Raw genomic sequence first — 26,092 nt, 5'->3', positions numbered from 1 at the left:
GACCCCGCTTTCTCAACCTGTGCCCCTCGCCTGAGCTGTGGTAATTCTCAGGTTAAATCACCACCAGTCACCTCTCTCCCGCAAAGGGGAAAACAGCCTATGGTCATCTGGGACTATGGCGACTTTTTCTTTTTAATTTACAAAGCAGAGTGTAGCATTTTGAAGGACAGCTGATGGACTCAATATCGTAGCGAGAACCTTCATAAAAGGAGAATATTTTCCAACATTAAAAAAAATTCCAAATTACAGAAGACATTCTAATGCCTGTTCTGGTTGTGCAGTATAATGATGTCTTCAACCTTAACACTCACAGACAAGACAGAAAGGACAGTCCAGCCATTTGAAATGAAATGAAATGAAAATCGCTTATTGTCACGAGTAGGCTTCAATGAAGTTACTGTGAAAAGCCCCTAGTCGCCACATTCCGGCGCCTGTCCGGGGAGGCTGGTACGGGAATCGAACCGTGCTGCTGGCCTGCTTGAAAAGCCAGTGATTTAGCCCAGTGAGCTAAACCAGCCCCTTTTCTTTCTTTCTTATCCATCAAAATGAATTGTAGAATTAAATGTTGGCATTATGTTGGGAGACAGCGAGTGTTAATTCTACATTAATTGGATCTCTTATATTTATTTTTTCACGGAGGCGAGTGTCGCTGCCCACCCCTTTCTCCCTTACTCTCAAACATCCAGCATTAAAAAGGAGACACAAGAGAATTTAGTGACACCAATCAGTTATGAAGTTCTGTTGATTAATAATATAGCAGTTCTTTGATCCAGAATTAAAACTCGGAACACCAGGGATAAGCTATTACTGTGGGCCTTGAGCAGAGGTGGACTTTCAATGAAACACAGTGCGGAGCCCTGGTCAATGGGGGGGGCCCCATATGGAAATGAATGAAATGAAATGAAAATTGCTTATTGTCACGAGTAGGCTTCAATGAAGTTACTGTGAAAAGCCCCTAGTCGCCACATTCCGGCGCCTGTTCGGAGAGGTGACTATTGTGGTGGGAACACCATGTGAACATAAATCAGAACCTTAGTAACTCTAAAGTTGCCGAACAAATAAAGCCAAGCAAAAAGAACACGGGCCACCAGATAGCCAGCAGCAACCAGACAGCAGCACACACGTTTATCAAGGCTTGAGGCCCAGCCACTCAGGCGAGAGCCAAGAGGTGAGCAGAGCAGCAGTCGGGAGGTGCGAAGAAGGCCAGGTAAGCACTGGCGTCATGTCTCGGGGACTCGGGAAGGAGCAGAGGGACCCGACCAGAGCCTGAGACCAGTGGCAGGGCTGAGAGTGAGAGGGCTGGGCAGCAACCCGACCGGGTGGTGAGGGCCCGAAAGAGCAGAAACCAGGTCAGATAGCCAGCAGTAGTAACCAGGCAGCCAGTCGTAGAGGGTCGAGGCCTGACCACCTGATTGAGAGCCGAGAGGTGAGCAGAGGCGGCATTGGGGGACTGGCTCAGTGCCATTGGGGGAGGGGCTCGACATCACCAGGGGCAAGGTGTGACATGGGGCCCCGCAAAGAGGGAGCGCACACGACCCCCAATAGTGTAAGTCCACCTCAGCCTTGAGCAAATGACAAGGTTCAAACAATTCAAGATTTGTGAAAACAAAACATAGCTCACCTGAAAAATTGAAAAATAGCTGGCAGAATGCGGAGAAGCGATTTCTGTGCAGCCACTGCTGTGCATCCTGGCTAGAGGTTGTGGCCAACAAGTACTACATTGCAAAAAGAAGAAGACGTCTTCCATTAAAAACACCAACAACCAATATTTATATAGCACCTTTAACATCGCAAGGCACTTCACATGAACTTTGGAATGCAATGCCGAGCCACAAGGAGATATTGGTCCACATCTTCCAGTCTCCAGATTGTCAGAGATTGGATATACCCGACATAATGCACTACTGGACCCCTTGCAGGCCCCAACATACTGACGCTGTGGAAATTTCCCAGGAAGTTTAAACTTCCAGTGAGAAATTCCCATTTCCCAGGGCCAACAAAAAAAAGTCCCAAATTCGGAGTTGGAGTCAGAGACTTTGGACACTTCCAACTTACCAAGCCGAATAGGAAACAGTAGACTGGAAATCCTAGTCTAACTCTGGGGTAACTGGATATTGACCTTGCAATCACTCACACTGACACCCCAACTCCCCCTTGAACTCCCTAACTACTGTACCCAACTACCCCCACCAAACTGGCATGATCAGACCTCGGCACCTAATGCTCCCTCAACTTACCAACTCTCCCCAAACATGACCTGAACTGACCATCCAACTCCACTTCGACCTGACCTAACCCAATCTCACCACCCGACTCCCCAACCCAATCTGAATCAACCTCATCACCCTACCCAGCAATTACCCTCCCCCTTACCCACTTACCTGACCCACCCTACCTCCTTATCCAGTTACCTCAACCACCTTAACCCTCACCCACTTACCTGACCCACCCTACCTCCTTATCCAGTTACCTCACCCACCTTAACCCTCACCCACTTACCTCACCCACCCTACCTCCTTATCCAGTTATCTCACCCACTCTCCCCCTTACTCACTTATCTTACCCACCCTACCTCCTTACCCAGTTCATCATCCACCTTAACCCTCACCCAGGCACTCATGCACTGACTGACACATTTAAAGGATATTTAGAATTCCAAACTTTACAATGTGATGGTGAATACATATTAGAATATGGCAGCTGATGCCATAAAAAGAGAGCACGGTTTGTCTTCCCCAATGATCCAGGAGTAAGCAGTTGGATTGAAGGTTTGTTCCACGTTTCTGGAGAAACCGGAATCAGACGTCCCAGCAGGAAACGCGGAGCTCTGGCATGACAGGGAAAAGTATGACTGGGGCGGCAGTCTGACGGTAATCACCACTCCTTGGGAGCTTTCGATCCATTAGGAAAGCTGGGACAAAGAGGGGTAGGTTTTAAGAAGTGTCTTAAGGAGAAAGTGAGGTAGAGAGGTGGAGTAAGAACAAAGAACAAAGAAAATTACAGCACAGGAACAGGCCCTTCGGCCCTCCCAGCCTGCGCCGATCCAGATCCTTTATCTAAACCTGTCTCCTATTTTCCAAGGTCTACTTCCCTCTGTTGCCGCCCGTTCATATACCTGTCTAGATGCCTCTTAAATGATGCTATCGTGCCTGCCTCTACCACCTCCGCTGGTAAAGCGTTCCCGGCACCCACCACCCTGGGGAGTAGGAAGGGAATTCCAAAACTTGGGGGCTCAGCAACTGAAGATTGGAATTGGGGATGATGAAATTTGGGGATGATTAAAATGCCAGAATTAGACAAGCACAGATATCTCAGAGTATTGTGGGGCTGGAGATTAAAGAGATCGGGAAGGAGGAGGGCAGGAAGGGATTTGAAAACAAGGATGAGAATTTTAAAATGAAGACATTGTTTGACGGGGAGCTAATGTGGGTCAGCGAGTAGAGAGGTGACAGGCAAAGAGGACTTGGTGCCGGTTAGGACACGGGCAGCATCCTTTTGGACTGTGGAAGGTTAAGAGAAAAGTACGACGTGATCATTATTTCACAAGTACTTACATCGGAGCTCAGCGACAATGGCTCTTCCTGGCTTGTTGGTGACCAATTTCTGAGGTTGTACAACAAAAAGAAAAGTTTATGAGTGGTGATGCAGTTACGTTAACACATAGGAGACAAGCAAAAAATACAAAGAGTGTGGCTAAGGAGGTTTGAGTAAGATCCAGGATCTAAATGTTCTACATATTATTCCAAACTGAAGCACAGAAAATAGGAGCAGGAGGAGGCGTTTCGGCCCTACTCCATAATTCATTATGATCATGGCCAATCATCTAACTCAATAGCCTGATCCAGCCTCCCCGCCATATCCTATGATCCCTTTTGCCCCAAGAGATCTATCTAACTCCTTCTTGAAAACATACAATGGGCGGGATTCTCCCTTTGGGGGACTAAGTTCCCACCCCTGCTGGAAAAAGGGTGAGAATCACTCCAGACTTTTTCCTTGAAAGTCCGGGGTGGTTACCCATTTTCCAGGGGGCTAGCAAGACCCCGGCGTGCGTCCCGCAGCTCTGGCTGCTGGCGGGGCCCTGCTCTACACATCGCGCGGCCGCACATGTGCATGGCGGCCCACCTTAGCTTGGATGCCGCCGACATGACGGAGCCACACAGCGAGCCCACGTGGAGGAAGATAATTGCTCCCAGATCACGATGGTCTGCCGATCGGTGGCCCCCCTTCACGGGCCTGCCATCGTCGAGGCCCACCCCGGTGTCTGATCCCCACGCCCCCTCCCCCACCATAACGCCCGTATTAGCCACGACTCCGAGTTCCCGCCGGGTGGAACAACATTAGAACCACGCCGACGGGAACTCGGCCGGTCGATTGCGGAGAATCCTAGAGGGAGGCCTTTTCCAACGGCCCCGACCGGCGCCACGTCGATCACGCGTGTGCGAATGGCGGCGATTCTCCGGTCTCCAGAAAATCACGTACCTGGGAGCCTATTTTTGGTAATTCTCCGCCCCCACGCGAAGCGCGATTTTGGCGCGGAGGTTCGGAGAATCCTGCTGAATGTTTTTTTTCCTCAACTGCTTTGTGGCAACAAGTTCCACAGGCCGACCACTCTCTGGATGTAGAAATTTCGCCTCATTTCAGTCCTAAGTGGTCTACCCCATATCCGCAAACTGTGACCCCCCACCATTGGGAACTTCCTTTCTGCATCTACCCTGTCTAGTCCTGGTAGAATTTTAGAGTTTTCTATGAGAGCCCCCTCATTCTTCTGAACACTAGCGAATATAATCCTAACCAACTCAATCTCTCCCCATTTATCAGTCCCGCCATCCCAAGAATCAATTTGGTTAACTAGTTAATCTTAACAAGAGTGTTTATAAATATTGTGGTTGGGATCAATGAGGACACTTGCCATACATTCAAGCATGAAGGGAAAGGTAAATAAACAAGCTCCCTAGCAGCTCTGACTGAACCATTAAGTTCTTAGTCACAGGCTACTGAAAATACTGCTCTGTGAAACTGAATAGATGCTTCGCATTTCAAGGGATCTCCAGGGATTTCAAGCCTTTTCAAGTGTTGTAGGCTTGCTAGGAAGGTTGTGGAACTTCAAAAAGTTACAGTTTCAAAGGCCTAGGGCTGAGAGAGCAGATGATATTTTGGGGAAATGTTCTTGCATCGATTATTCACTGAACTGCCTGGACTGCTCATCAGCTGTTACGCAGAGTATTTCAGGGCGAGGAGGCCACTTCAGAGTTTAAAAAGTCTGACCAGGATGATGCTGTTGAACAGAGGGCTGCCCGAGATCACCATTCCGAGGTTGATCTTCAGGTTGCTCAGGACTGGAAGAGGCAGTACAGACATGGGACCTACATCCCAGGGGTGGGCCCCAGGGTCAAGCCCTCACCCACCCAATCCCCAGGAAACCTGGGGAAGCCCCCTCTGCAGCCTGGCTGGGGGATGGGTTTGCCGCCCGGCGCCAATCCCATTTTTGGCCGCGCTCCGGATTCCCAATCGCAGAGATGGATAACCCTAGGTATTACATTTAGTTCCCTCAGCTAATTTGTTAATATACATTGTGAATAGCTGGGGTCCCCGCACTGATCCCTGCGGTACCCCACTAGTCACCACCTGCCATTCGGAAAAGACCCTGCTTCTTCCTATTCTTTCTTTCCTGTCTGCCAAAGAATTTTCTATCCATCTGCCCCCAATCTCATGCACTTTAATCATACACACCTGTCCCTTATGTGGGACTTTGTCAAAAGCCTTCTGAGAGTACAAATAAACTACACCCACTTGCTAGAATTGCGGTTCGTTTGGCAAGCATGATTTCCCTTTCGTAAATCCATGCTGACTCCGCCCAATCCTGGCACTGTTTTCCAAACTACTACCGATGTCAGGCTGACTGCTCTCTATAATCCCCTGTTTGCTCTCTACCTCTCTTTTTAAATAGTGGGGTTGTATTAGCTAGGTTCGATACCCAGCCAGCGAATTGTTCTAAGGGCAGCACGGTGGCACTGCTGCCTCACAGCGCCAGGGACCCGGGTTCAATTCCAGCCTCGGGTGACTGTGTGGAGTATGCATGTTCTCCCTGTGTCTGCGTGGGTTTCCTCCCACAGTCCAAAAATAATGTGCAGATTAGGTGGATTGGCCACGCTAAATTGCCCTTTACTGCAGACTCGATGGGCCGAATGGCTTCCTTCTGCGCCGTAGGGATTCTATGGATTTTTGGCAGATGACCACCAATGTATCTAATATTTATAGGGTGGCTTCCTTCAGCACACAAAAATCCAGAGAATATTGCAAGAGGTTCAAAAATAGGAGATTAACCAGATTTTCAACACAAATCATTTCTTCATCACTGTTTTGTTGGAACAATATCATCCAATAAAGACTAAATAATCTTCAAAGCAGCAATGCTCCCTCAAGTGGTTTAATGTACTACTGAAATATGGGGCTCACCAAGTTGACAGGTTTAATCCTCGGTCTACGTTAAATTAGCTGCTCTCAGGCAAAATGGCACGAGGGTTGTGCCAGTATTGGTCTTGACGTAAATGGATGTTTTAGGGTAGGAGCATTTCTGCTCCTGATCCACTGTCTCTGCTGGAAAATAACAGTCTCCCTTCCTCGCAGTACTGTGGGCGTACCTACACCATAGGGACTGCAGCGGTTCAAGGAGGCGGTTCACCACCACCTTCTCAAGGGCAATTAGGGATTGCTGACCTAGCCAGGGCGCCCACATCCCTTGGCAGAACAAATAACAAAAAAACAAGGTGAGGACACAATCTCACTCAACAGTGACGCCCTTCATTGCACTAAATACCATGGCAAATGTCACTGCCTGCATTCCAGTGGTGAATACAGGAACGTTCTGGAAGGTGACTAAGCTTTCTGAAGAACCACCCCAGCAAACCTCAAGTGCTTTCAGGCAATTTGGGGGTTGGGTTGGGGGGGGGGGGGGGGGGGGGGGGTGTCTTGATGACCATGTGTGGATTCTCCATCTCGCCTGCCGGCCAATGGAGTTTCTCATTGTGGGCAGCCGCACGCTGTCGGGAAATCCCTGGAACGCAGGCGAAACGGAGAATCCCAACAGTGGATAATCCAGCCCCATGTTTTTGGAGGCTGGTTGGAGTCCAAACAATCTCCGCTGGTGATTTTTTTAAAACTCTGCTCCAATGCCTTTATGTCATGGGGCTGAGGGCTAAGGGTTAGGATTTCTCATTTTAAATCGGTCCAGTAAATTGCAGCTACTTGAAGTTCAGGTGATATCCACAGGCTACCGCTACACATAGGAGCCCCTCCAAGCAGTGCCTTTTGTCAAGCCAGGATGAAAAACCTATCCAGGCTCTATCTCTTCTCCACCCTGAATCAAAAATACTGTCAGCGTGTGACACGTAACAGTTATGTCAGAAGACAGTGCAAAGTCGGAACCCCAAATTCAGACCACAGTTGCAAAGGCAAAGATTAAAGTGGTTTTGAGGGCCTCCAATTATGCCAAATGTATGCAATGGTTATGCCACAACTTCATCCCTGTAGCTGCACAGTTTAGCTCAGGGCTAAACAGCTGGCTTTTAAAGCAGACAAAGGCAGGTCAGCAGCGTGGGTTCGATTCCCGTACCAGCCCCCCCCCCCCCCCCCCCCCCCCCCCCCCGAACAGGCGCCGAAATGTGGCGACTAGGGGCTTTTCACAGTAGCTTCATTTGAAGCCTACTTGTGACAATAAGCGATTTTCATTTTTTTTTTCCATTTCACACAGCAACTCATTCAGCGGAGCCAGATTATTGAAATAAGGACATTGATTGCTTAAAACCTACATGGCCAATGCAGTGACAAAGGGGATTTTGTAGATAATGTGGTACATACCCTTCACTGACACTAAAGCTGGCAGGCAAGCTGTGGTAACCTATGCAGGGAGTACTACTAACGTATGAGGCATCAGGCCATGGAGAGCACTGCAAAGAAGAATGAGGAGCAGAGTTCAGTTGGCATCTCTCAACATCCAGCATTGTATTAATATTCTTCTATCAAAATGAAAAAGAAGATAGTTTTTCCTCTGGTTGGTCATGTGTAGAATGTGAAGAGTAACTGCTGCAGTATTTTTATGTATCCAAACAAAATTTTTTTAAAGTTATAAACCATCAAAAAGGGTAGAGGAGCTGAGAAATTAAAGGGTTTGGATAGGCAAATCACTGTAGGAGGACAGTTTGACAAAGATTGTAAGGGATTCAGACACAAATACATTAAAATCATGCTACGCATGTAAAAAGACTTTAATCCAGCTAAATTTAAGAAAATTGTATCTTTATGAAGGATATTAAGCTAATAAATGGCATGCAACTTTTTTACCATACAAGTGTCAGGCAATAACCACCTCCAACATGTCAGAATCTAACCATCTAGCCTGGCCGTCCATGAGCCCCCCCCCCTCCACAAGTGAACGATCCCCTCGCCCCCCACCAGGGCGGCCGCCACTGGCCGTTCCCGACAGGCAAAACATAGTTAGAACCACGCCATCGGGAACTCGGCCAGTTTTCATCGGAGAATCGCCACGGAGGCCTCTGTCAATAGCCTCCCCTACCCGCGCCGCGTAGACCAGGGGCCAGAGAATCGCGGGAGCAGCGTCGCGCCGGATTTCGGCGTCAACGCCGATTCTCCGCCCCCACACGATCGCGATTTTGGCGCGGAGGCTGGGAGAATTCCGCCCACGGTTTCTAGCCTTGGTGGGAGTGCACGTTAGTTTTAAATGCGATAGAGCGCACTCAGGACTGTTCTTGGAATTTTTTCTGTGCGGCAGCAATCCACTCAATACGGGTTTAATTCGAAATATCACGTTGACTCATTTAAAGAGAGTTAGCACTCCTCAAAATCAATTCATACCGGGGTTTCCAAAAAACGCCCATTGTCCTTTTATAAGAATGGTCTTCGCCGTTACATGATCTACCAGAAAGAGCCATCACTACTAGGCGGGAAAAAGGAAAATGTTTTCATCCAGAGTGTCGACTGTGGTGCCAGTCGACTTGCACAAATCAGTGGAGTCAGAAACAAAAGCCTTCTTGGAAAGAGAAAGCCAGGAAGTAAGGAGTTAGGCTGTAAAGAAAGGGGTTACTTATCGAGCTGGGCAGTTTCTCCACCTGTGCGCCTTCGCATATGGCAGCTGCAGCATTGGATCCTCATACTCAGTAGTGAGAGAGAGAAAAAAATAACGCAAAGTACCCAAGATACAGCAGAGTTACAGCTGAAATCACCTCTTTTTAAAACAGATGGAGGACACACTGCGAGACAGACTCGTGTGTGGATTATGAAATGAGACAATCCAGAGATGATTGCTGACAGAAAGTTCCCTATCACTCAAACATACTGTTGAATTAGCAGTGTATGTGGAATTGGCAGCAAAAGAAGCTTCCCAATTTGGAACTGGCACCAAAATAAACAAGGTGAATACAGAGAAAAGATGATCTCTCAACATGCAAGAATACCTGGGGGGGGGGGGGGGGGGGGGGGGGGGCGGGGGGGGGGGGGGGGGCGGCAGCTGGGGAATTTGCTACAAGAATGTTGGTGTCAAGAAAACAAATGTTGTAATTGTGGCAAGAAAGGTCAAATAACATAGGCTTATCCTGTTAGGATGGAGCTCAACCTCTCCACCCTGTGCCCTGCCGTGGCGGGGGGACCTGCAGGAATTCTTAATGCTTGAAAAGGGCAAATTTGAACTGAGGGGAAGGATGGAGGGATTCTACAATTCATGGGCATCATTCATTATGCACTTTTGAGAATTGGATCACATCGAACATTAGGGGGGTTGGGGAGAGGGGGAACTGTATGTGTTAATGGTGACTATGGGTGATTCCTGATTCCTCTTTGTCATTTGTTTATGTTAACATGTGGGTCAATGTCTGGGGTTTGGTGGGAGGATGGGACCGTTGTTATTGGTATGGGGATTGACATTGCATTCGTTACTGATTATTGTTTATGGTTGGGTATAAATTTGGGAGAAAATGTGAAAAAGGAAGAGAATAAAAAAATATTTAAAAAAAAATATTTTAGAAAAAATAACACAGGCTTGCTAGCCCAGACAAAATCCTCAAACCTCGAAGATGGGTAAACGCAAGAACACACCAAAATCCATAAAAAATCTACAGAATGACCACAGACAATGAAAACTTCCATGAAGACACAATGTTTACGGGATTAAAGAACTAAAACTCGGTGTATTCTCGATGCAAGATGACACACACCAAAACTAAACGGGAACAAAATTAAAACTGAAGTAGATACGGGAGCCGTTGTGTCTCTTATCTCTGAAAAATTATATTAACAAAAGCTCAAGAACGTACCAATAAAACCGTCTGATATAATTTTGAGAACCTGTCAAGGTGCAAGTTGTAGGAAATGGTTAATCTAAAAAATTGCCATTACACGTGGTTGAAGGAACTTTTCGGAAGAGCATGGTTGGACAAAATCAAACTAAATTGGAAAGTTGTGAACCAACTGGGTGATTGAAGGAACACATTACAGAAACTCTTCGAAAGGTACAAGATATTTGAAAACATTTTAAGGGAAATGATCAGTGTCGAGGCCCGCTGAAGATAAAACCTGACAGCAATCCTAAATGCTTTAAGGCATGAACTGTGCTATATGTGATCAATCCAAAATTCGAAGTAAAACTTGGCAAATTGATCAAAGATAGAATGATTATGAGTGTGACGATGAGCGATTGGGCAACCCCAATTGTTCCAGTTATCAAGCCAGATGGTGCAATAAGTTTCTGTGGTGACTTTAAAATGAGAATCAACTGAGTGCTGTGTGCCAACCAGTATCCGCTACCATTAACAGAGGCCATTTTTTCTGGATTGTCGAGTGAACAAAAGTTCAGTAAGATAGATTTGTCCCAAGCATTCCTCCAGATGAAGGTAGCAGCTGACTCGCAACCACATCTAACCATTGAAACACACAAAGGACTGATCAGGTACAAGCACCTACCATTCGGAATAAGGTCTGCACTGGCCCTGTTCCAAAAGCCATGGGCCAAATTCATAGTGGCCTCAATTAGTGTTCAATGTTATTTGGATGACATTTTAATTACTGGCAGGACTGAACAGCAGCACCTAAAGAATTTAGCAGAGACATTGGAGCGTTTTGAAGGTCACAATCTTCACATCAAGAGAGAGAAATGTGTCAAGGGAAATGCCAATTCGGGGAACCATAGATTTGAGCCAAGGAAGTAGAATGGAAATTTTCGAAGATGGGAGGAGAAAGGAATTAGGACACTAAAAGATTTGTTTCTTGGGGGTCGGTTTGCAGGATTGAAGGAGCTAGGAGCAAAGTATGGGCTGGAGCAGGGGGAAATATTTATATACATGCAGGTTCGAGACTTTGCCAGAAAGGAGTTAAAGAGCTTCCCAATAGAGCTGGCTTCCACATTGCTGGAGGAGGTGCTGATGACAGGGGGACTGGAGAAGGGAGTAGTATCGGCGGTTTACGGGGCTATTTTGGAGGAGGTGAAGGCGCCGCTGGTAGGGATCAAGGCAAAGCGGGAGGAAGAGTTGATAGAGGGTATAGAGGAGGGGTTCTGGTGTGAGGTGCTCCGGAGGGTGAACGCCTCCACCTCATGTGCAAGGTTGGGGCTGATACAGCTGAAGGTGGTGTATAGAGCACACCTTACAAGGGCGAGGGCGAGCCGGCTCTTTGAGGGGGTAGAATATGTGGGCCCCACGTTCATATGTTTTGGTCCTGTCCAAAGCTGGAGGATTACTGGAAGGAGGTTATTAGGGTAATCTCTAAAGTGGTGCACGTGAAACTGGGCCCGGGCCCTCAGGAGGCCATATTCAGGGTGCCGGACCAGCCGGGGTTGGAAACGGACGCGGAGGCCGATGTTGTAGCCTTCGTCTCATTGATTGCTCAAAGGCAGATCCTGTTAGGGTGGAGAACAACCTCTCCACCCTGTGCCCTGATGTGGCGGGGGGACCTGCTCGAATTTGTGACGCTTGCAAAGGTAAAATTTGAACTGAGGGGAAGGATGGAGGGTTTCTACACTTCATGGGCGTTATTCATGAAGTGGATTGCATCGAACATGGGGGGGGGGGGGGGGGGGGGGGGGGGGTGGGGGGGGGGGGGGGGTGCTGGCAGGTTTGGGGGGAGGGGGACTGTTTGTGTTAATGGTGACTATGGGTGATTCCTGATTCCTTTTTGTCATTTGTTTATGTTAACATGCGGGCTAATATTTGTGGGTTTGGTGGGAGGATGGGATCGTTGTTATTGATATTCGGATTGGCATTACATTCGTTACTGATTTTTGTATATTGTTGGGTGTCAATTTGGGAGAAAAAGTGAAAAAGGAGAATAAGAATATTTTTTTAAAAGAGAGAGAAATGTGAATTTTTTCAATCATCAATACGTGACCTTGGCCATGTAATTAATAAGAAAGGAATCCACAAGGAACCGAATAAGATGACTGTGATTATAAATGTGCCAAAACCGCAAAATGTATCGCAGCTGAGATCTTTTTTGGAACTCATTAATTACTATGGAAAATTTATTCCAAATCTTGATACCATATTAAAACGACTTCAGACATCATTATCAGTGAACCAACAATGGACTTGAACAGAAGACTGCGAAGAGGCAAATACTTAAGTAACAATGTGCTGACAAAATTGAATGCTGTGTTCATAATTTGGAAATACAACCTGCTTGTGATGCATCACCCCATGGAGTGGGTGCTGTTGTCTCTCATATAATGCCAAAACTCAACGGCAATATTGTTTTTAAAACAAAAATTGAGACCCAAGTTTGATTTGCTCTTATCGCCCAACACTACAACCATTGTAGAGCGACAACAACAAAACCAAGTTACTCATCATGAGCAAACATCGGAACCAAGAGTTTTGAACAAGGAGAAAGAGTTTTAGCGAGAAACTACTCTTCAAGTGAGAAGTGGGTACCTGCCACAATAAATAAAATGAAAATGGTTTATTGTCACAAGTAGGCTTCAAATGAAGTTACTGTGAAAAGCCCCTAGTCGCCACATTCCAGCGCCTGTTCAGGAAGGCTGGTACGGGAATCGAACCCACGCTGCTGGCCTGCCTTGGTCTGCTTTAAAAGCCAGCTATTTAGCCTTGTGCTAAACCAGCCCCTGATTTATACTCGCAAAGATGGGGCCTATTTCTTAGACGGTGCAAACCGTTGAGGAGAGAGTTTGGAGCAGTCACACCAACTAAACCCTCACATTGAAAAGAGAATTTACAGAGTTGGCATCTGAAAGCCAACATCTGACACCCAAGGTTTGGAAATCTATGGACCTATGATCATGACTGAGTCGAGTTCAGATTCTACAATGCAGTTAAACCAACAGCATCTGTAGAAGCTGAAGAAGAACCAATTTTATTAGATGATGTGCCTGAGCCAAGTGTGGAACAGATTGAGAAAACAAAGACTCCTGAATGACGGATTCTGCCTAAACGGTACCGATGTCTACCTGAAATACGCTTGTATTGATGAGTATATATTATATACTTGTATCATAACAATACTTGGTTAAATCATCACTGTTCACTATTAGTAAAAGTTAATATTAAGATAATATTTGTTATCGCTCTACAGGAGTAAAGGGGAGGAATGTTAGGTACTGTAACTAATGCCCTCTGTATAATGTGTCACATGATTACATGGTGACATCACCAGAGGCACTTGGGAGATTTCCCCACTTCTGTCTTAAACTGTGAGCAAGCAACACCTCTGCGATAAACTCTTACATCTGCGGTGTGGCAACCTGGTTATTCTGTGTCAATACTGTGAGTAAAAGTAAAACCCCCAAAATTACAGCATCTTAATAAGGGGAAACTATTTATACAATTGGTAAACCAGGGGGGAATAAATTTATTACTATACCGCCATAAGAACCAGAAGCAGGAGTGGCCCATTTGGCCCTTCGAACCTATCATTGAATACTATCATGGCAGATCGGACTGTGGCCTTAACTCTTTCCTAGCTGTCCCCCTTAACACCGGACTTCCTTGTTCTAATGAATCGCTAAAGTGCATTCAGCCCATCAAGTCTACACCAACCCTTCAAAAGGGCACACTACTTAGGCCCACTCTCCCGCCCTATCTTCATAATCTTTGGACACTGGAGGTGCAATTTTATTATGTTAGGCTGACAGGTCTAAAGTTTCCTGCTTTCTTTCTCCCTCCTTTCTTGAATGCTGTGTCCTAAAGGATGGAGAGTTCAGCAGAATTTTAAAAATGCATCAGTGCCACCCGCCCTAACAGCCCTGGACACACCCATACCCACTATTACAGCCTCAGATGTAAGAGTTGCATTCTTGAAAGTGAATCCACAGAAAGCGACGGGCCCCGACGGGGTCCCTGAGCGAGCACTCAGAGCCAGCGCAGATCAGCTGGCGAGTGTATTTATAGATATCTTCAACACCTCACTCCTACGCTGTGTAGTCCCCACCTCCTTCAAGAAGGCCACCATAATACCAGTACCAAAGAAGAACAATGTAGCGTGCCCCAACGACAACCGACCGGTGGCCCTGATGTCTGTTATCATTAAATGCTTTGAGCGGCTAATCATGAGATGGATCAATGCCAACCTCCCAGACGGTCTCGATCCACTGCAGTTTGCCTATCACTGCAAGTGGTCCACAGCAGATGCTATCTCCCTGGTTCCACAGTCAACACTCAAACACGTCAGTGACAAGGACACCTACGTCAGACTGCTGTTCATCGACTACAGCTCCACCTTCAACACCATTATCCCAACAATACTAATAACCAAACTCTGCAACCTTGGACTTCACCCCTCCCTGTGCAGCTGGATCCTTGACCTCCTCACCGACAGACCGCAATCTGTCAAGGTGGGTAACAGCACCTCCTCCACAATAGTCCTCAACACCGGGGCCCCGCAAGGATGTGCTCAGTCCTCTACTGTACTCCCTACACACACATGACTGTGTGGCAAGATTTAACTCCAACTCAATCTATAAATTTGTGGGTGATACGACTGTCGTGAGTCGTATCTAAAACAATGAAGAATCAGACTGCAGAAGGGAGATAAATCACTTGTTGCATTGTGTTCCGAAAACATTAGAACATAAGTACTAGGAGCAGGAGTAGGTCATCTGGCCCCTCGAGCCTGCTCCGCCATTCAATGAGATCATGGCTGATCTTTTGTGGACTCAGCTCCACTTTCCAGCCTGAACACCATAACCCTTAATCCCTTTATTCTTCAAAAAACTATCTATCTTTATCTATGGCGACTAGGGGCTTTTCACAGTAACTTCATTGAAGCCTACTCGTGACAATAAGCGATTTTCATTTCATTTCATTTTCTTAAAAACATTTAAGGAAGGAGCCTCAACTGCTTCACTGGGCAAGGAATTCCATAGATTCACAACCCTTTGAGTGAAGAAGTTCCTGCTAATCTCAGTCCTAAATCTACTTCCCCTTATTTTGAGGCTATGCCCCCTAGTTCTGCTTTCGCCCAGCAGTGGAAACAACCTGCCCGCATCTATCCTATCTATTCCCTTCATAATTTTATATGTTTCTATAAGATCCCCCCCCCCGCATCCTTCTAAATTCCAACGAGTACAGTCCCAGTCTACTCAACCTCTCCTCGTAATTCAACCCCTTCAGCTCTGGGATTAACCTAGTGAATCTTCTCTGTACACCCTCCAGCACCAGTAGGTCCTTTCTCAAGTAAGGAGACCAAAACTGAACACAATCCTCCAGGTGTGGCCTCGCTAACACCTTATACAATTGTAGCATAACCTCCCTAGCCTTAAACTCCATCCTCAAGCAATGAAGGGCAAAACTCCATTTGCCTTCTTAATCACCTGTTGCACTTGTGAACCAACTTTTTGCAACTCATGCACTAGCACACCCAGGTCTCTCTGCACAGCAGCATGTTTTAATATTTTATCGTTAAAGTAATAATCCCTTTTGCTGTTTTTCCTACCAAAATGGATAACCTCACATTTGTCAACATTGTATTCCATCTGCCAGACCCTAGCCCATTCACTTAACCTATCCAAATCCCTCTGCAGACTTCCGGTATCCTCTGCACTTTTTGCTTTACCACTCATCTTAGTGTTGTCTGAAAACTTGGACACATTGCACTTGGTCCCCAACTCCAAATCATCCATGTAAATTGTGAACAATTGTGGGCCCAACACTGATCCCGGAGGGACATCACTAGCTACTGATTGCCAACCAAAAAACACCCATTAATCCCCACTCTTTGCTTTCTATTAATTAACCGATCCTCTATCCATGCTACTACTTTACCCTTAATGCCATGCATCTTTATCTTATGCAGCAATCTTTTGTGTGGCACCTTGTCAAAAGCCTTCTGGAAATCCAGATATACCACATCCATTGGCTCCCCGCTATCTACGGCACTGGTAATGTCCTCAAAAAATTCCACTAAATTAGTTAAGCACAACCTGCCCCTTATGAACCCATGCTGTGTCTTACCAATGGGACAATTTCCATCCAGATGCCTCGCTATTTCTTCCTTTCTTCCCTACTACCGAAGTTAAGCTAACTGGCCTATAATTACTCACTTTCTGCCTACCTCTTTTTTTAAACAGTGGTGTCATGTTTGCTAATTTCCAATCCGCCGGGACCACTCCAGAGTCTAGTGAATTTTGGTAAATTATCACTAGTGCATTTGCAATTTCCCTAGCCATCTCTTTTAGCACTCTGGAATGCATTCCATCAGGGCCAGGAGACTCGTCTACCTTTAGCCCCATTAGCTTGCCCATCACTAGCTCCTTAGTGATAACAATCATCTCAAGGTCCTCACCTGTCATAGCCTCATTTCCATCAGTCACTGGCATGTTATTTGTGTGTTCCACTGTGAAGACCGACCCAAAAAACCTGTTCAGTTCCTCAGCCATTTCCTCATCTCCCATTATTAAAACTCCCTTCTCATCCTCTAAAGGACCAATATTTACCTTAGCCACTCTTTTTTTGTTTTATATATTTGTAGTAACCTTTACTATCTGTTTTTATATTCTGAGCAAGTTTACTCTCATAATCTATCTTACTCTTCTTTATAGCTTTTTTAGTAGCTTTCTGTTGCCCCCTAAAGATTTCCCAGACATCTAGTCTCCCACTAATTTTTGCACTTTCTATGCTTTTTCCTTCTCCTGCTAGTCATTCTTATCCAGGCTGAACACAGGATGGAAGATCCGAGAGAATGAAAGGACCAGTTCCAGCAGCAAATAGCCACCTAAATCGCTGCACTGTCACTTCATGATTCATGTGTTTACAGGGAGATGTAGCTCCGTTTTGATGGTCTTTCATTGCCATTAATCGATTTGAAAGTAAACATTCTCGGTGAGTAATTTGATGCCAGTGAGATGGTTTTCCCACAGATCACTGCCTTTGTTAGTCGGAAATAATGGCAAGTAAACTTGCCAGAGAGAAAATAAGTGCCCACATTTAGCCAGCACTGACAACAGGCACAGGGGACGGGATTCTCCGACTCCCCGCTGGGTCGGGGAATCGCTGGGGGGGGTAGCGTGACTTCTGCCCCTCCGCTGGCTGTCATATTCTCCGGCACCAGTTTTCAGGCGGGGATCACGTCACGTCAGTCGGGGGGGCATTGGCAGCGGCCCCCCTGGCAATTCTCCGGGCCCCATTTGGCCGAGCGGCCGTGCGTTCCTGGCCAGTCCCACCGGCGTGAAATGGACATGGTCCATCCTGGCGGGACCTGGTTTGTCGGCCATCTAGGGGGGGTCCTCGGGAGGTGCATGGGGGGGGGCATGGTAGTCTGGCCCGCGATCGGGGCCCACCGATCTTTCCCTCCGCGCTGGCCTCTGTAAGGCTCCGCGATGGCCGGCGCGGAGAAGAAACCCCCTGCGCATCCGCCGGAAATGCGCCGGCGGTGCTGTGCTTGCGCCAACTCACGTCAGCTGGCGGTCGCCCTTTGGCGCCAACCCCTCCAGCGCCGGCCTAGCCCCCGGAAGTGTGGAGGATTCCACAACTTCCGGGCGGTCCGACACCGGAGTGGTTCACGCCGCTCTTGGCACCAGTACGGGCCGCCCCGCCAATTCCGGAAGAATCCCGGCCATGGTCTATCAATAATCATTGTATCATGTCAACAGCAGCCCACTGAAAGGTGGCTATTAGGTTTGAAGTCTAGTACATTATAAATTTATCTATAAATGATGTCTCGATGTCAGAGCTTGTGCAGTAGAATCCCTACCTGGGTGAGGATTGTTGTGTCACATGAACGTTGGTATTTTTCTCGTTCTTGGACTGTTCGCTTTTCTATCTTTTCCCGGTCAGTTTTCAGTTTTCGATCAGCTCCCTTAGGCTTTAAAAACACAGACCCATCACAACCATACTCCGTTGTTACTGGAACCCAGGATCCAGTCAAACCTCCTGTCTTTACAACATACCAAACAAACGTCAAGGCAAACACGAGCCTTCCACTCAACCATGAGGAAAGCTATCCACCCAGTTCAGTAATATTCCTGAAACAATATCCTGCAAAGTGTATTCAGGTTCTAGTTAGAGCAGATTCCGGAAAGAGAGAAAAGAATAAGGGATACGGCGAGTTAAGGTGGTTTCTAGAGCTGGGTTGGCTGAATATAGGGTGGAATTCACCCATGGCCCTGCCCAGGGGGTTCAATGGCGGGCAGCAGGGGGTTTAGAATTTGGCAGGAGTCCAACAATCAAATTTCCTGCTAGATTGCCCACTGATGCCTGCCGTGACTGATCAGCAAACCCGCTGGAGGCCGGCATGAAACTGATTTGTATCATAGAATCTCTGCACAAGTGAGGCCATTCAGTCCATCGAGTCTGCACCAACCCTTGGAAAGAGTACCTACCTAGGCCCACGCCGCGACCCTATCCCAGTAACCTAGTCACCTCACCTAACCTTTTTTGGACAAAAAGGGGCAATTTAGCCTGGCCAATCCACCTAACCGGCACATCTTTGGACTGTGGGAGGAAACTGGAGCATCCGGAGGAAATCCACGCAGACATGGGGAGAACGTGCAACCTCCACATCGACAGTCACCCGAGGCCGGAATTGAACACGGCTGCCTGGCGTTGAGGCAGCAGTGCTAGCCCCTGTGCCACCGTGCCACTCTTAATTAAGTAATTGGCATCCTGCTAATGGGATTCAGATGAAGGCCTGACCGGGATCTTCTCCCCACTCCTGATTTGCCATGACTACAACGGGAAAAGACACCAGTTCAGAGCTCCAGCTGGAACAATGTGGTGTGCAGAAGTCAGCACTCACCCTAACAATGCCTGTAATAATAATAATCTCTTATTGCACAAGCAGGCTTCAATGGAGTTACTGTGAAAAGCCCTAGCTGCCACATTCCGGCACCTGTTCGTGGCTGCCTCTTTGGAGGCCACCAATAACGTTGGACCTGGGAACACCACAGCAGTGGATTGGGGGGGGGGGGGGGGGGGGGGGGGGGGGGGGGGGAATCTTGTTTCCAGGAAATGTAATATGACTGATAGGTCCCATTGTGAAAATCTTGGCACAATTCAGCAGTCAATATTGCTCGTGAATCAGCTGTTGAGGAATATACGATCATTGTTTGGGGGTAGGGAGGGGCTGCAATGGCGGGGGGGGGGGGGGGGGGGGGGGGGGGTTAAGAGAGAGAGAGAGAGAGAGAGGGAGACCTGTACCTCATCGCTACTCAGCATGGCAAAGGTTGGAGCTTCCTATCCATAATGAAAGGGGGCTGGTTAGCGGAGATCACGGGATGGTTCAGAATACTGGCAACAGTGGGGGTTTGGTTCCCATTCCTGCTGAGGTAGAATTTGGACCTACCAGCTCACTCTGCCCCAGGCAGTGGAAGGCAAAGGAAAACCACCACTGGCCAACTTGCCAAGGAAACAGCTCAGGCTAAAGGGCCAGCAGACAAAGGGCCAGGGACCCGTCTTTGGGCAGAGCACACATGCTGTACATACTGAGGCCGACCACTCAAAAGAAAGGAACAAGATGTGAAGGGTTGCTTCAAAAATTAGTTTGTTTTCAGCTGAGCATCAATTACTTCAATATTCAGAATAAGGCCTTGGCACTCAGTAAATTACTTAGCTCATACCTTGAACACTTTAATCTGGCAACTTGCAGAATGCAGATGTTCTGTACATTCACCATTCTCATTTTGTTTGAAGGTGTCAATCTGAATCCTGAAGGGAACTCCCTTCTCCCCACCATGTTTCCTGGGGGTGAACTCACTACTGATACAATGAACCTAAAATCAATATTTGAAACATATTAAACACTGGTGAGGATACATCCTGAATATCCATTTTCAAACACTATTACACTAGCAGGACTTAAGAGAAATGTGATCAGAATGAATCTGAAACTTGTTACCAAGTCACGGCATAGGCTCAAACTGGCCTTCAGTTCCAAGAGGAAGAGACAATGGACAGAAGAGATGTTTTCATTTAATCACACGATGTGGGTGTCACTTGAATGGCCAGCACATATTGTCCATTCCTAATTGCCCTTGAGAAGGTGGTGGTGATCTGCTTTCTTGGACCTCTGAAGCCATATGATGTAGGTACACCCACTGTGCTTTTAGGGAAGGTGTTCCAGGATTTTGACACAGGGGCAGTGAAGAAACGGTGAGAAAGTTCCAAGTCAGGATGGGATGTTGCTTGGAAAGGGGTACCTGAAGACAGCAATACTCCCATTCACTTTCTGTCCTTTGACTTGTACAGGCCGTATGCTTGGAGGGTGCCGTCGAAGGAGCCTTGATGAGTTCATGCAGCGCATCTTGAAGATGGTACACACTGCTGCCACTGTGCATCAGTGGGTGGAGGGAGTGAATGATTAAGTAGTGCAACGGGCGTGAATTAGGTAGGCATTTTTGTCCTGGGTGGTGTCAAGCTTCGTGAGTTTTGTTGGAGCCGCACTCATCCAAGCAAATGGAGAGTATTCGAACACACTTGTGCCTTGAAGATGGTGGATTTGGGGAGTCAGGAAGTAGGTTACTCTCCACAGGTTTCCCAGCCTCTGACCTACTCTAGTGGCCATAGTATTTATATGGCTGATCCAGTTCAGTTTTTGGTCAATGGTATCCCCCAGGAGGTTGATGGCGGGGAATTCAGGATGGTAATGCCGTTGAATGTCAAGGTGAAGTGATTATACTCTCTTTTTTAGGTGTTCATTGCATCACGTGAATGTTACTTGTCAGTTATTAGCAGAAGCCTGAAAAGTCCAGGTCTTGCTGCAGGAAGAGACGGAGTGCTTCATTATCTGAGGAGTCACTAATGTGACTGAACATGATCCAGAGTTTTAAAACAAACAGTACAAGGTGTAGATGTTAATTGTGTTAACAAGCTAGCTGAATGGGACTGTGAGTTCGGAACTCAAAGACACAGGCGAAGCAAAGCAAGAGTTCACAGCGGTTCCTGTTTCTCCTCTCTCCCCACTCAGCATTTTATTTGATGTGGACATGCCGGCGTTGGACTGGGGTGAGCAGAGTAAGAAGTCTTACAACACCAGGTTAAAGTCCAACAGCTTTGTTTCAAATCACTAGCTTTCGGAGCACTGCTCCTTCCTCAGGTGAATGAAGAGGTAGATTCCAGAAATATATGTATGGACAAAGTCTTATAGCCAAGTTCCACACACATGAGTACGGCCTCAACCGGGATCTTTGATTCATGTCGCATTACATTCACCCCCCACCATCTGGCCTGGGCTTGCAAAATCCTACCAACTGTCCTGGCTTGAGACAATTCACACCTCTTTAACCTGCGGTTACTCCTATCTCTGGATCTGTAAAGACTTAATTACCTGCAAATGCTCGCATTCAAAGCATTGTCTTGCATATGACTTTGTCCATATGTTTCTGGATCATACCTCTTCATTCACCTGAGGAAGGAGCAATGCTCCGAAAGCTAGTGATTTGAAACAAACCTGTTGGGCTTTAACCTGATGTTGGAAGACGTCTTACCATTTTATGTGAGACTATGATATAGACTGTAGCAGCGAGGTAGTCACTTCACCTGAACAAAAACAGAAGTCCTTTTGGCAGGATCCCAAAGAAATTCAACCGTATTTAGCTGTGTCGGATTTGCTCGAGGATCCACGATGCCAACTGACAGAGGTATGTCTGTGAAAGGTTACATTTTATAATCAGTTTGAAGATGACTTTCAGGGCAGTGAGACACAGGGTGCACTTCTTTCTCCCCCGTGCCATGTAAAGTACAAACAGCGAGCACACACAACATTTATGCAGGGATCAGCTAGGATTTAGCGTGACAAATCCTCATCTGCAATCAGGCACCAAGGTGGAACAACAATCTCTTACAGACATGAATTGAGCACTAGCGTGTTGCTAAAAGGGCTACCCTTTATCTGATTAATATACCAAACCATTGTCAGAGTAAAATGTCTACATGTCGGCGTTGTGATATCTTACTACTCAGGTTAAATTGATCATGTTAATACAGGTTTAATTGAGTAGGCTGGCAGTCACAACCACATTCAGCTCCAAGAAGCAGCCGTGGTGGTTTCCCAGGTTTGCTTAGCCGAATATCTTTGAACTCACAGCAAATAAATATCATATTTTCCTAATATCCTTGTGGCATACTGTGAAACAGGTGTGTGTGACAAATTAAACTGAAGGCAGGTCAAGGTTGAAAACAAATATTTTGAAGTGGAGGTGAGCAAAGCTAAGATGGGATATCAGTGAACAGCATGAATAGAAATTTGCATTAGAAGATAAGGTGCAGAATTGAAGTTCAGCTGTTGTATTTCAAAAGGATAATTTATGACTGGCAAGGATCATAGATGAGTAAAGCAAAATATTAAGTTTATTTTTACCCAAACGTAGTGGCCACAAAACAACAGGAAAGATTTTTTATACTCTGGAAAGGGGATTTCCAAAGAAATTTCAGAGCAATAGATTTAAACATGAAAGAGGACAAGCGTATTTAGAGAGAGATTGGAAGCTATATTTGAAGGACTGATCATAATAACCTGAAGAATGTGCCGTGCTTAGAGAAAGCTGTGAAAGAAGCACAGTGAGTCCGAGCCACCCACACAGACAGGTTTTGTCTGCAAGGTTCTTTAAAATATTTCTATTCAAGGCATTTTAACGTCTGTAAGGTTTTGACACAAGTCTCAGTTCTCCATTATAAAGTGAGAGAAAGATGCTCTGCGAAATACTTTCCTTATAACAGCCGTGGATGTCTGGTGGTATCCTTACTGGGATTTTTAAAGATTAAAAATCCATAGAGGCTGTTGCCTGAAAAGGGTGTTTATCTCTGAGTTTAACACAGCAGAAATATTTTGGGAAATGTTAGTAGAACGGTTTTTAATTTTGGAAATATAATCTTGTATGTTTATGTTTTATTTTATTTTTGTTAATGTTTTAATTTAATCCAAAACTGGTTTTGCAACTCTTGCTCCTGACTTCCGTGCACATGCTTCCTTGTAATACAATACAAATTGCAAAATTGTTGTGATAGCTTGTCCAAGTTACCCTTGGGATTTGGGCAGCCTGGCAATTAGCACCTGCCATATCATAACAAAAAGTTAATAAAGAATCTGCTCACCCATGTCCAGAATGCGGTCTCCTGGCCGACTCCATCTCCAGCCCTCCAGCTGTTGGTGCTCCGTGTACTGCAAACGGCGATCATGAAAAACCACACGGATAATGCTCTACAAGACAATCTACAATTAACTGGAAGTTACCGCAGAGGATTGGGAATTCTGCAGTATTGCTGTGCACTCAAATGTCCAGCAAAATGGAGAACACACAGAAATTATCTTCTGGGATTTGGAATTACGGGCAGGAATTTTTGATGGCCCACCCCGAAAAGTCAGTGGGGAACGCGTCTTCCCTGCTCACAGCAGTCCCTCAGCTAATTAATGGTCCAAGCAGAAGTCCTGCCTCAGGGAGCTGCCAGCAAACCTGATTGACTGGCAGCTCTGGAGCAGGATTCTCCCCTACCCGGCGGGGCGGAATCCTCCTCACCTTCAGGGGCTAGGCCGGCGCTGGCGGGGTTGGCGCCGCGCCAGCCGGCGTCAGAGGGCCGGCCGGCGCGAGTTGGCGCATGCGCGGGAACACCAGCCTGTGCGGGCGTCATCCCAGCGCATGTGCAGGGGGGTTCTTCTCCGCACCGGCCATAGCGGACTGTTACACCAGCTGGCGCGGAGGGAAAGAGTGCCCCCATGGCTCAGGCCCACTCGCAGATCGGTGGGTCCCGACCATGGGCCAGGCCACCATAGATCCACCCCCCCCCCTCCTCCTACCCCCCCCCCCCCCCCCGGCGCGAGGACCCCGCAGGCCGCCCGCAGAGCCAGGTCCCGCCGGTGTATTTTACACCGGTGGGACCTGCCGAAAACGGGTGGCCAGTCGGCCCATCGTGTGCCGGAGAATCGCCGGTGGGGGGTGGCCTCTGCCAACGGCCCCCGACTGCCGCGGCGCGGTTCCCGCTCCCGTCGAAAAATCGGCGCTGCAGAATCCGGCAGCCAGCGTCGGGGCAGGATTCACGCCTCCCCCCGGCGATTCTCTGGTCTGGTGCGCGGGGCGGGGGGGGGGGGGTTGGAAAATCCCATCCCTGCAGTCCCAGCAGTGCCAGTGGCAGTAGTGGCCAGGACTGGAACCACAAGCAGTCCCCAGATTCCAAGTCCTGGATTCCAGGACCAGATAAGCATGGGAGGTCGGTTGCACAGTGGGGAGGCGAGTTGAGGCCCAGGGGGTTAGGAAGGGAGCCCTGCGGTTCTTGATGGAGCGGGCAGGAGGCAAGGGAGCACCCACGGGAGCAGAGAGAACCTGGCATAAAAGCGTAGCTGAAACCTGTAAGCAAGTTATTGCAGGACAGCCATATGTTAACCCTGGGTATAAACCTCCAGATGAGGGAATGGTTTTGGATAACTATCTATCTACATGAGGATGACACTTAATGCGGAAATCCCCTTCCCCCTCTTTCCACCAAAGGTGGTTGACCTGCTGGGCTCTACTCCAGCCTCCCTTCATCCTTAAAATCGAGACCAGGCAAGAAGCAGCCCTTAAGTGACCAATAATTTGTTACCGAAGGGACACTATTACGAAAAGGCTGTCCTCGGCCTCGCTAACCCCATTTAAAGTTGCGGACAGGTCGGGGCAGTGGCTGGAAGGCCACCCAGCGTATTCTAAAGCCTCCCCATCTGCAAACCCACTGGCAGGAAAGCGCAAGAGTCTGTCCAGTACGCTCAACATTTTTACCTGCGCAGATAACTGACAAATGTATGTTCTTCTCAAACTCCCTCAACTCTTTTTCTTCAACTTATAGAATAAATCATGAAGAGGAAACAGTGGGGTTTAGAAGTGACATTCTCGGGACACTTCCTGCATCTCATCGCCAGGGCTGTTTTGTGCAATGCTTTATCTCTGCCGGAGATAGATGTCAGACAATTTGCTTTAGAAACTCTGACAATTCACCGTCTCTTGTCATCACACATCTGGAGGATCTGCACTCTCCAGAGGTGGAATGGATGCCTCTCATCCTGCATACGCTTACCTTTATATATTTGTCAATTATTTCCTGGCCATCTCCTGGTTTTCTGTTGTCGAACATACGAATTTCATAAGATTGACCTAGTTGAGAAAACAAAAAAACATTGTTGGTACAATCCAGCCCTTCATTAGAAATGGCGTACTTCAAGTTACACGACAATTCAAATTATTAAACACTAAATGTTCCACTTTTCTCTGTTACTCATTTCAAATTGCTGAATAATTAAGTGCATAAACCAACATTGCTGTCCATGTTGCTGGGGACCCGGGTTTGATCCCGGCTCTGGGTCACAGTCTATGAGGAATTTACATTCTTCCCGTGTCTGCATGGGTTTCACGCCCACAATCCCAAAAGGTGGATTGGCCACGCTAAATTGCCCCTTAAATTGGAAAAAGCAAATGGGTACTCCAAATTTATTTTTTTTAAATGCATAAACCAAGTTATCAGGATTTATCCATTTTTGCTCATTCGCTCTTTGGTCACAGATATTGGACTGGATGTGATTGTGTAAAATCTCCGCAAGTGGAACCAATTTCACATTAATCAATGTTGTGACTTTATTTTGTGGTGGGGCTCATTCAGTCTTTCGCTCCCTCTCTCTTTCA

General features: G+C 47.1%; 1 protein-coding gene across 2 annotated transcripts in view; it reads right to left on the bottom strand.

The window, feature by feature from the left end:
• Positions 1-26,092, bottom strand: part of tfcp2l1 (transcription factor CP2-like 1) — a 52,601-nt gene that overhangs the window by 12,669 nt on the left and 13,840 nt on the right. For both annotated transcript variants that reach the window (XM_038790035.1, XM_038790036.1), the window contains exons 4-11: positions 25,491-25,567; positions 23,541-23,646; positions 21,987-22,093; positions 20,069-20,221; positions 18,205-18,315; positions 7,858-7,946; positions 3,555-3,603; positions 1,622-1,715 (exon numbers count right to left, since the gene is read on the bottom strand). In XM_038790035.1, coding sequence (XP_038645963.1) covers positions 1,622-1,715; positions 3,555-3,603; positions 7,858-7,946; positions 18,205-18,315; positions 20,069-20,221; positions 21,987-22,093; positions 23,541-23,646; positions 25,491-25,567 — 786 coding nt within the window. The remainder of the gene's footprint in view (positions 1-1,621; positions 1,716-3,554; positions 3,604-7,857; positions 7,947-18,204; positions 18,316-20,068; positions 20,222-21,986; positions 22,094-23,540; positions 23,647-25,490; positions 25,568-26,092) is intronic.

Source organism: Scyliorhinus canicula, chromosome 2, assembly GCF_902713615.1.
Source record: "Scyliorhinus canicula chromosome 2, sScyCan1.1, whole genome shotgun sequence".
NCBI classification, from domain to species: Eukaryota; Metazoa; Chordata; class Chondrichthyes; order Carcharhiniformes; family Scyliorhinidae; genus Scyliorhinus; species Scyliorhinus canicula.
The sequence above is the reverse complement of the archived record's forward strand: the minus strand, read 5'-3'. Positions and strand labels throughout refer to the sequence as shown.